This window comes from Panicum virgatum, chromosome 4K (assembly GCF_016808335.1).
Source record: "Panicum virgatum strain AP13 chromosome 4K, P.virgatum_v5, whole genome shotgun sequence".
In the NCBI taxonomy this organism is placed as follows: domain Eukaryota; kingdom Viridiplantae; phylum Streptophyta; class Magnoliopsida; order Poales; family Poaceae; genus Panicum; species Panicum virgatum.
Window position 1 is genome coordinate 3,621,510 of NC_053139.1, and position 10,568 is coordinate 3,632,077.

The 10,568-nt window shown below is 48.0% G+C and overlaps 1 protein-coding gene across 1 annotated transcript; it reads right to left on the reverse strand.

Annotated features, from left to right (window-relative positions):
• Positions 1–3,474: 3,474 nt before the first annotated feature.
• Positions 3,475–8,518, reverse strand: LOC120702581 (probable sulfate transporter 3.4). The gene is made up of 10 exons (XM_039986440.1): positions 7,919–8,518; positions 7,720–7,768; positions 7,353–7,560; positions 7,048–7,219; positions 6,788–6,853; positions 5,263–5,370; positions 5,015–5,131; positions 4,190–4,880; positions 4,019–4,095; positions 3,475–3,916 (listed from the first exon to the last, which is right to left on the reverse strand). Exons 1-10 carry the CDS (start codon positions 8,318–8,320, stop codon positions 3,779–3,781), a joined length of 2,028 nt encoding a protein of 675 aa, XP_039842374.1. The 5' UTR covers positions 8,321–8,518; the 3' UTR covers positions 3,475–3,778.
• Positions 8,519–10,568: the final 2,050 nt, after the last annotated feature.

Genomic DNA, 10,568 nt, shown 5'->3' on the forward strand with positions numbered 1-10,568 from the left:
TTACTACTACTGTGCAGAGAATCTACCATGAATATTCCACCAACGCTACAAGTATGTGGGTACTATCCAGCTAGCAAAAAAAAGGCAATCCCACTCCCACCATTGAAGGACAAAGCGAGGTCAAACACTGGTACAAGTAGATGCACGGGATTATATTATACTCTATTCGTCCTCAAATACAAGATATTTTATTTTGTTCTAAGTTAAAATAGTTTAAGGTTGATTAAATTCATAAATAGAAATATTAATATCTAACACACCATATAAGTAATTTATAAAAATATAATTCATATGGATATAGTTATTCATATTTGATATTCACAATATTATTACTTTTTCTATAAACTTGATCCAACTTAGAGCAGTTGGACTTACGACAAATCAAGGTGCATTAGATATTCGGGACGGAAAAAGTATCTCTAATGTTTAAGAGCAATAACATCGATCGATACAAAACACGCTGGACTAGCTACTTTTATGGTCCACGCATTTGATATTGCTGAGGAGCCCCCTATCTTTCTATAGATATTTGTAGTCACAAATTAAAAGCGGTGCATTAGAGAGAGAGAGACTTTCTTCGCGAGGCATGAGTGGCGGTTTAAAAATAGACTTTGTTTTTAAAACTGTTTCTCTTTCTCCTTTGAATCTGGTGGTGTTTACTTTGTAATAAGGACTGGATATAACTTGCGATACAGAGGCCGAGATATGACTATTCCATTATCTAAAAAATAGAGAGACTTTCTCAACTATCTATATTAACAAACTCTGTCTCCTTACTTTCTTCTACTTTTTCTCGCTATATTGTGGTCATGTGTACAATGTGGGCGTCTATCGCTTCCTTTTGTCATTGCCTGTCATGGTGCCATTGTCGGGAACCTCCTCCGCTTCAATTGGGCCTTTTTCTGAGTTTAGCAGCACCCTATATATGCTTTGCGTGTGTTCAATATTTCGCTAAAAACAGAAAAATGCATTGGTTTAACTAAAAATGAGAAAGGGTGGACACTATGGTTGTGTTTGGAGCTTTTCTTTTCTTTTTTTCTTTTTTGGTGAGGTGACTGAGACGATGATGTTGCAAGCCGAACATAGCTCGGTTGGTGCGTCTCCCAAGTGGAGAGCGCACCCGCCTGGGCTCGATCCTGGACGCTTGCACGTCGGGCGCGCGGCCTCTCTGCGGCGCATCCTAGGCCACCACGGTGGCACCCGTGGACCCCTCTGTTGGCCTCACCTAGTGAAAAAAATGATGAGACACACACTACAACACAAATATCTAATGTAGAGATACTTTTGTGTAGATATTTTTATAATTTGTTTTTAAAAATATGTCATAATATATTGTAAAGACACTATTTGTGGCACTTTAGAAAGTGTCACATGTATTGAGATGACACTATTTGAAGCATTTTAAATCATACATATATTTTTTTCAAATCACTTTGTAAAATTTCAATACAAATTAATTATTAGGGACAAGTTTGAGATACTTTAATTTTTTACCTTAGCTCCATAAAGGCATAGTTTGAGTCATTCCTTTTAATATCTTGAGACACTATTTAGACCATTGAGGCATATTATCGAATACTCATAAAAATTACGAAGTATATGTGTAACAATTGCCGTAACTAGTATTGCCCCGAGCACCTTCATTGTTGGTAACTAGTAGACAGCTACCTTCTCCTACACCAAGGAGAGAACGTTTTGTAACACACCAACGGATCGAAGCCCCGAATCGAGAACTACCCAAGCTGGCTGGCACAAACCACGTGACAGGTCCATACACGGCAAATTTCAGCAAAGAAACACGTGCACGTCGCCTACCTACTCTATTAGCGTTTATTTGCTAGTTTTGGTGCCCCACTCTTCTTCTACCTATCTATTTGAGGGTGCATTTGCTGGCCGACAGTTTTATGTTAGGCCTCTAATATTACATCCTCACCACAATTAGGGTTGGCAATAGGTACTTTAAAGATGGTGATCCACTAGAGGCGATTCTTTTCTGCTATATTCAAAATGTTCCTCAAGATTTGCAAGAAAATAGGGCATCTTTGGAAGGAAGCTATAGGCTATTGACTCAACGGATGTAGATGCATGGTAGTTCCACTCTATATGCTGTAAGTGGAAGACTCTGCCTTATCATCATTGAAATGTAGCTTATGGTATCATGGCTTTGTTCTTATTAGGTGCTCCTGTCACAACTAACGGCTCAGAAACTACTACCTTGACATGTGTCAAGAACGTGTGCATCGATTATTATTGCGCTCAATAATGGCTCTTCTTAATTATTTGCTGCAGCACTGTCCCACTTCTATTTGCATTATCCTAGCTTTCCTTGGCATCTTGAGCTTAATGATAAGTTGGCATTATGCTTTAGTTTCTTATGCAATGATGTGTTGTTGTGGGATCTTCAATTCTGTGTTGAAAGAATTTCGAGTATTTGATTAATGCTATTTTTTATAGATCAATAATTGACATGCACAAAAGTAGAAAGGATAAGTCTAGACAAAAGAAATTCTCTTCCGATTAAGCGGAATAGTAGGGTTTCTCTTTGTTGCCAAACTTTGCCTTTTATAAAACTATCCAAGCTCAGCTCGCTCTTTGTGAAAGATTTGATAAGCCACTATATGTTTAGCATCCGTATCCCAGTATATAGTTCAGATTGGGGAATGGATGCATTTCATAGTTTTATTTATTTTATTGAATATCAAAGCCCTCCCCCCCCCCCCCCCCCCACAAAGCAACTATGGACGTGGCATGCTCCATCCAGACATGTGTCTACCAGTGCATGAATGTCTTGGCACGCGTGCGGGCCCACCAGTGCACACGTGTCACACCCTACGCTTACTAATCAAAGTTTGTTTCATTTATTAACCATGGTCACCGGATATACTACAGTAGTGAGCTTTTATACTAATCATTAGTCATTTGCATGTTTCATGATCCAATTTGTCCATTTAACTGAGGACAGAGTGATCCAAGGAACTTACTTACCCCCACCAATTCCAGTAACCATGAACCATGGATTTCTGAAACCATCACCCAATGCAAGGGGGAAATGACATATTCACCTTCCACCAGTTGTTCTTTTTACCTGAGTGATGAATCTGCATCTTGGGTTTCTTTTGAAACTGGAATAGAGTGGATTCTCAGACAGATTCTAGAGCAGAGTTGTTAATATTTTACAGAGCGGATTCGAATCCAGGAAAGAGACCGACAAGAAGCAGAAGTTCTTATTACAAAGGAGAGACTGAAAATCATGGCTTAGTTTATTCCACTACAATTATATAGAAACATTTATCTACTGGTAAGTAACTTTAGGTTTATGGGTTATTTTTAACATCTCATTTGAGAATTTTCTTTGGAATCTTAAAAAAAACTTGTTCTTCTACTGCCCAAATTAACCGCCACCACTTTGTCTCGTAGGTTTTTTCTAGCGAAAGCCCTGAATTTTTTTAAAGGAAATAAAGTGAAAAGCCTGAATTGCTAGAGATCGAACCATATTCTTTTTCCATTACTTGAGAGGAACTACAGCAACAGCTACACATTCACCCTTCAAAAACTCTTCCCCTCGATCGGAAGAGGCCATCACATCATCAAGCCGGCGTCACGTTATTCCTGCCCTTACGTCTCAATCTCCCCTAATCCAATTATCCAACACAAGAACACAACTAGTTTAATTAGCCTCCTCCGAGAAGCACCTGTTTCTACTGCTTCTGCTGGTCAGAGGACCCGTGCCCCACGCATCATCTATGGCGCGGGGCACCTGCTACCGCCGGCACCTCCGTCAGGGCTGCGCTTTGCACGCCCCCGCCGAGACGGCCTCCGCCACGCTGAAGAACAGGCGCTCCGACCCGAACAGCTCGCCCACCGCCGAGTTGAACATCCTCTCGGCAACGGACCCGACCGGGTTGGCAAGCACCAGCTGCAACAGATTCGATCGTGAACACAAGCTCAGTCAGATACTGAAACGATTGGCGATCCACCATTGTCAGGTGAAGTTGCAGTGACAACGATCAGAACGTACCTCGATGTTTCTTTTTTCCAGGACTTTCTTCAGCTCCGACAGCGCGTCGAGACCGCTGGTGTCGATCGCCGCGACGGCTGCAACAAACAATGCAATTCGTCTCTGATCAGAAGATCAATCCTTGAGAATTCTTCGACAGATCAAAGATTATTAGGCAGTGACACTACTTACCGCTCATGTCGAGGACGACGCATCTGATGGAGCTCTGGTTGGCCTTGAGCGCCCTCTCCTCCTCGTCCCGGAGGAAGCGCATGACCCTCTCGACGAGGTACATGGAGTTGGCGAAGTAGATCGCCGACTCGACGCCGACGACGAGGAACGCCGGCACCCGGACGGCCTCCCTGTACTGCGCCACGCTGCGGTAGCTCTGCGTCCCGGGGACGAGGCCCTTGACCACCATGTTTGGCCTTGTCACCTGCAGCAGGATCTTGAACAGCGAGATGCCGACGGCGACGGCGAGCCCCATCTGGACGGACACGAGGAGCACGCCGAGGAACGCCGCCATGCACGCCAGGAAGTCGAGCTTGTCCACCTTCCACAGCTTGGCGGCGCCGCGGACGTCGATGAGCCCGACCACCGCCGTGATGATGATCGCCGACAGGATCACGTTCGGGGTGTAGTGGAACAGCGGCATCAGGAACAGCAGCGTCACCAGCACCGCCGCCGCCATCACGATGTTGGACACCGCCGTCTTGCAGCCGGCGCTGTAGTTCACCGCCGACCGGGAGAAGGAGCCCGTGGTCACGTAGCAGGACGCGCAGGAGCCGGCCATGTTCATGATGCCGATGGCCATCATCTCCTTGTTGCCGTCCACCTGGTAGTTGTTGATCGACGCGAACGTCCTGCCTACTGCAATCCCTTCCTGCATTTGCAATGCATCAAAAAGATTTAATTTGGTAAAAATTGAGAATGCTTTATGCTCGTATCAAAATCACAGCTAGCATTGAGACTGGATCGTCTGCAGGGACTAAGAATCAATCTTTGCATGGTTCTTACAGTTAGGGACAGGATTCCTGTCATGATCCCGGTCTTGATCGTCAGCGCCACGTAGGAGCCGCTGAAGGTGAGCATGTTAGCTGAAGGAGGGTTCACTCCCCTGGGGAGGATGCCAATCTGTTTTTACAGCAACAAAAAAAAGTTACTCACAGATGAATTGGTGAATAGTGACAACTGTTTTTTTAAGATTGGAAGGTGTCAGTGTCAAGCAGCTGCTGATTCAGACAAGCTATACTGAAGATACTTACAACGCTGATGCTATGCGATTTCCAGATGAAGGAGAGGATGGTGGAGATGATCACCGAGGTCAGGGGAGCACCTGCTGATATCCAGAAAAGTTTTGGATTCCTCGCACTCTGAAAAAATAACAGCGAACAAAATTAGCATTCGATAAGCTTGAATAATCACATAAAAAGAACAAAATTTTTATAACTGTAAATTAGTAAGAAAAAAATTAACCATTTAAATAAAATTTCAGTATACTGATTTCAATGATTTACTGACAAAAGCATTTTTTTTGCCCCCACCAGAGCAAAAGAGTTCTGAAATTACAGCCACCTGTCACGCCTAACGGCACATCCCTTACAGTCTCATGGCGGTGCTTGTCAATCGTTTTCTGGAGATATTGGAAATGGTGAAATCTCATGCACAGATGGCCATGGCCAACTTGCTCATCCAGCAGGTGACACATCAGAGGCCAAATCAGATGCATTCTCCCCAAGAGGGGGAAGGGAAAGGTTCCACTGGACACCTGCTTTATTAGAATAGATTCTAAAGCCACACACGCGCCTTACTTTATTTGATGCATGTGTTCTGTCATGTGAATTCTAACATTCCATACACACAATTAGTCTTTGTATTTTAATACCAGATTTAAACTATTCAAACAAAATTGTTGCTTCAAAAGTATAAAGAAAGGGGAAGGAAATGATTGCTTTAAATTAGCCCCAATTTATAAATTGACAACCTGATCAAAGAGGACTCACTTTTTGGCACCATGTTGCAGACATTAGTTAGATAACATGGAAGATTAGGCCTGGGGAACGACTTAACTCATATTGGCATACCTACTGTTTAGTTAACTCTCTGAAGCTTTTTTCTAGTACAGTCCTTTTGGGGGAAAAATATCTCAACATTATAAGGTCCCAACAAACAGGAGCTAGCTTAATCCCCTCCCTCATGAGTTATCTGCCTTTTTGCTTAAACTATTCAGTGGAGTCAAATTCCTTTTTAGTGGCAGGCACCCTTTGGGCCCCTCCATGAACTCTAAGCATGAATCACCACCTTCCCTTTTTCCCAGCCCCATCTTTCCTTCCTAGAAGCTAAGCTAAGCTACCTGCCCATAACCATGGTCAAATAATTGTAAAGAATTTTGCCGACTGATGATTTTGCAAAAAGAAAAAAAAAGTGTCAGAGATCAGATGCATATGTATCCATTCTGATTCTACCCGGGTCTTACGACAACGGTCTCTGTCGCAGGAGAAACGTGAAATCACTTGCACAGACGGTTGACATCACCTTGCTTCTTTCTGTACGTGCGGCCATTGTTACTCCAGCTTTGCTTTCTCTCTTACTAATTTGGCGCCTAGTTGCGCCTGCCTGTAACTTTTTTCTACTAATAGTAATCACTTTAGCTTAACAATGGTTTCATTTTTTTTCTTTTTCGATTGATTCGATGATGGCGATTAGTCGAAGGCGATGCGTGGTTAACAACAAATTAATGGTGAAGAAGGAAGGAATCAACAATCAATAAGCAGAGGAAGAAGAACTTACGATTTGGCGAGTGAGGAGGAGGATGGCGAGGAAGGCGGTGCCCATGGTGATGGTCTGCCATTCCCACTGCATCGTCGTCGCCAACAGCACGACCACGTTAGATTTGTATGGTAGCTGGCTAATACGTACGTTAGCAGTCACACGCCAGAGCAGACAAGCTCTGGGCTTTGTCGTTGGCGGTGGACGGATCATCGGCGGCGGGCGGCGACAAATTAAAGCCATGTCGTCGGCGGCCGGCGTGTGTACGTACACATGCATACCTCGTCGTGGCGCTTGAAGACGGAGCGCATGACGTCGACGAAGCCCATGTGGGAGGTGAAGTGGACGATGCCGAGCAGGCCCTTGAGCTGTTGCAGCGACACGATGATGGCAGCGCCGCCCATGAAGCCGGTCAGCGTCGCCTTGGACAGGAAGTCCACGATGAAGCCCAGCCTGCAATGAATCGGGAATGGTCATGCATCCGTGAGCGCTCTGGCCTGCGGATCGAGATCAATAATGGAGCAGTGCTAGTGTGGAGGTCGACAATGGATGGATTATTGGGATTTGGGAATGGCTATGGTCGGACCTGAGGAAGCCGAGGGACGCCTGGAAGACGCCGGCGAAGAAGGTGGAGGTGAAGGCGAGCTGCAGATAGAGGATGGGCTCCTCGTCCGGCGAGACGGCCTCCCGGAGCATGGACCCCATCACCAGCGACGCGATGGACACCGGCCCCACCGCCAGGTCCCGCGAGCTCCCCAGCAGCGAGTAGATGAGCGGCGGCACGAAGCTGGAATCTGCGCGCATGCACGCCGGCCGGCCAAGATTAGCAGAAATCCATGGAATTGATCGACGTCGGTCGGCCAAGCATCATCATTACCGAGAAGAATAAAAAAAAATCTCGACCGATTTGCAGCAGCTAGGAAGAATAGGATGAAAACGAAAAGGAAACTCACATAGGCCGATGATTGGGGGCAGGTTGGCGAGCTTGGCGTAGCTGATTCCCTGCACGGCGAGGCCACGACCGGTGTCAGTTGCTTGCTGCGCGCGGCGCGGCGCGGCGCCCATATTTGGGGCCGTGCCATGCCAAGCCATAAACAACCGTGCCAAAAGTAGCTAGGAAGAATTGAATGAAGGCGAGGATGGCGCACGTGCCTGCGGGATGGCGAGGCTGGCAATGGTGAGGCCGGCGACGAGGTCGGAGCGGAGGAGGCGGGGGCTGTAGGCGGAGCCCCACTGGAAGATGGGGAAGAAGTACTGGAGCGCCAGCACCAGGCGCCGCGCCGAGGACTGGTTCTTGAACTGGTGCAGCGGGTCGTCGGGGAAGAACACCTCCGCCAGGCGCTGCCGCAGCGCCCGCGCCGTCGACCGGCGCTCCGGCAGCGACACCTTGTGCACCTCCAGCACCGCCGCCGCGCCCTCCCTCGCTGCGAGCGGCGCGGGCGCGTGGTGCCGAGCCGGCGGCGTCGGCGGTTGCGCCGCCGCCGCCGCCGAGGCGCCCTGCGGCGGCGCCTCGACGTCGTAGGACAGGCTGTCCACCTTGTTGTTCACCACCATGCTGCTGGTGTGGTGTCGTCAACCTCTGCCTGCTGCTGGTGGCGTGGTCGGTGATCGATGATCGATCGATCGACCGCCGGCGGCAGCGCGCGGCGACCGACGCGGCGTGCCTGTCGGCTTGGCGCGGGCTGCAGGTAGGCGGGGAGTGAAGAGAAGAGGGGGGCGGTGTTTGTTGCCTTGTTGGCTTTGCTGGATGGATTCTTGCGGAGGAGGAGGAGGAGCCTTTTATAGGGAGGGGGCGGGAGGCGGGAGAAGGCACGCGCCACGCGGCCGGAGGTCTGGTCTGGACGAGTGAATTAACGAAGAAGAAGAGATCTCTCCAAGACCAAGAGAGATACTACAATACTGTGGTGGCCGTGGGTGCTTAATTTGGGTGCGCCTATTACTGGCGGCCTTCTGAGGATTATGTTGGATTGATCTCTTTCAACGGCCTATTAGTCCCTTAATCCGCACCTTGATCGGAGACGTCCAACCCTTACTGGTTGGTGGGCCCCCGCTGTACAGCGCCATATAAAAGGGGGTGAGGGGCCAGGCACTCGGTACGAGGTTGACCGCGCCGCCAGCACCCTCACCCACATATTCTCTAAACCTTAGCCGATCTGAAGGGGGCGCTGGAGCAACGGGAAGACTCACTGCCGCCGCCGTCGACGCTGATCCATCGACGTCGCTGCCACCGTCCTCGACTCCGGCGCTACGCCGACAACGCCTCTGCACGGCTCGTCGCCGCCCTTGAGCGGATCTCCATCAACGAACCAGAGATGGCCGCTTCAAGCTCCGCCGGTGGTGATGGTCTCTACTTCTCCCTTTCTGTGTACTCTATGTTCTAGATCTAGGACCCCTTTTGTACTCAGATCAAGACAAGAGAAAGAAATCCTACTCGATCCGTGCACTGTGTGATCCTAGAATTATAACAATGGTATCAGTCGCCTACACACGTGTAGATCGAGGTCGGGAAAGAAAGATTCGAGTGCGAATCGAAACAAAAGTCAAAGAAAAGCGAATCGATTTCGAATTGAACATAAATGGATCTAACCCTAACCCTAGAGATGAAAGGGCGCGGGACCTACCTGGTCTGCGCGCCACTGCCACCGCCGGTGTGCGCGACGTGCTTGCGTTGTCGCTCACCGGACTTCACGGTACAGAGGAGCCGCCGGCTCGCCGCTCCGGGACGCTGCGTCGCGCGCGCGGGGCTCGAGAGCATGGCTCCGTCCACGGCCGGCTCGATGGTGGCGCGCTCACCCTCTGGCGAGTGGCCGTCGCCGCTGCGCAGTGGAGAGAGAAGGGGGGAGGGCGAATGACCTAGGGTTTGGGGGACGCCGCGTCGTCGGGTTTTGATCCGGCGAAACGCGCGGACGACCATCCGATCAAGATCGGCGGCCGAGATAGCGTCTCGCCTCCTGGGCCGGCAGGCGGCCCATGCGGGCGGGGGAGGGGATGCCGCGGCGGGCCAATTCGGCGGCCTGGCCGTTGGCTGTCGGGCCTCGGGCCCAAGAGGAGGCGGCCGAGTAGGCCGCGGGCCGGTTTTTGCTTCTGGGCCGCCTGATGGGTGTTCTGTTTTATTGTTTTTCTATTTTCCAGAAGCAATTTCAATAGTTTTTTTGAATGGTTTTGATTATAGTTTGGTTTCATGCTTGTATTAAAAGATGTTTTATTTGTCCCTTCGCTTCAAAAAAACTTGATCAGTGTATCACGCTTAGACACAGATGGTTTTGGTTGTCATTTTGCGAATGGCAAATGTGAACTATGGTTTGATAATAATTGTATTGGTGATGCTTTCCTTTACAATGATCTTTATTTATTATCTATGCGTGATAAAGTGCATTCTGTATGTGATGTGAATGTGAATGAATCCTTGTCAGCGAAAGAAATAAAGAAAAGAAAGAAAACTCAAGATACTTCATCGAAATTATGGCACTGTCGTTTAGGCCATATTTCGAGGGGGAGAATTGAAAGATTAGTGAAGAGTGAAATTCTTCCTCAGCTAGAGTTTTCTGATCTTGAACAATGCGCTGAATGCATTAAAGGAAAATTTGTAAAGCAAATTAAAAAGGATGCCAAACGAAGTGCAGGAATATTAGAAATAATCCACACTGATATATGTGGCCCGTTTCCTGTGAAAAGTGTGGATGACTCTGATTCGTTCATAACATTCACAGATGATTACTACCGCTATGGTTACATTTACCCAATTAAAGAAAGATCTGAGGCATTGGATACATTTAAAATATTCCAAGCTGAGGTTGAAAAT

Coding starts and splice junctions, on each gene's coding strand:
- LOC120702581 (XM_039986440.1), bottom strand. CDS start 8,320: ATGGTGGTGAACAACAAGGTGGACAGCCTGTCCTACGACGTCGAGGCG. Junction 7,561..7,719: donor GCCCCCAATCATCGGCCTAT/GTGAGTTTCCTT, acceptor GCATGCGCGCAG/ATTCCAGCTTCGTGCCGCCG. Junction 5,132..5,262: donor AATCGCATAGCATCAGCGTT/GTAAGTATCTTC, acceptor CTGTAAAAACAG/ATTGGCATCCTCCCCAGGGG.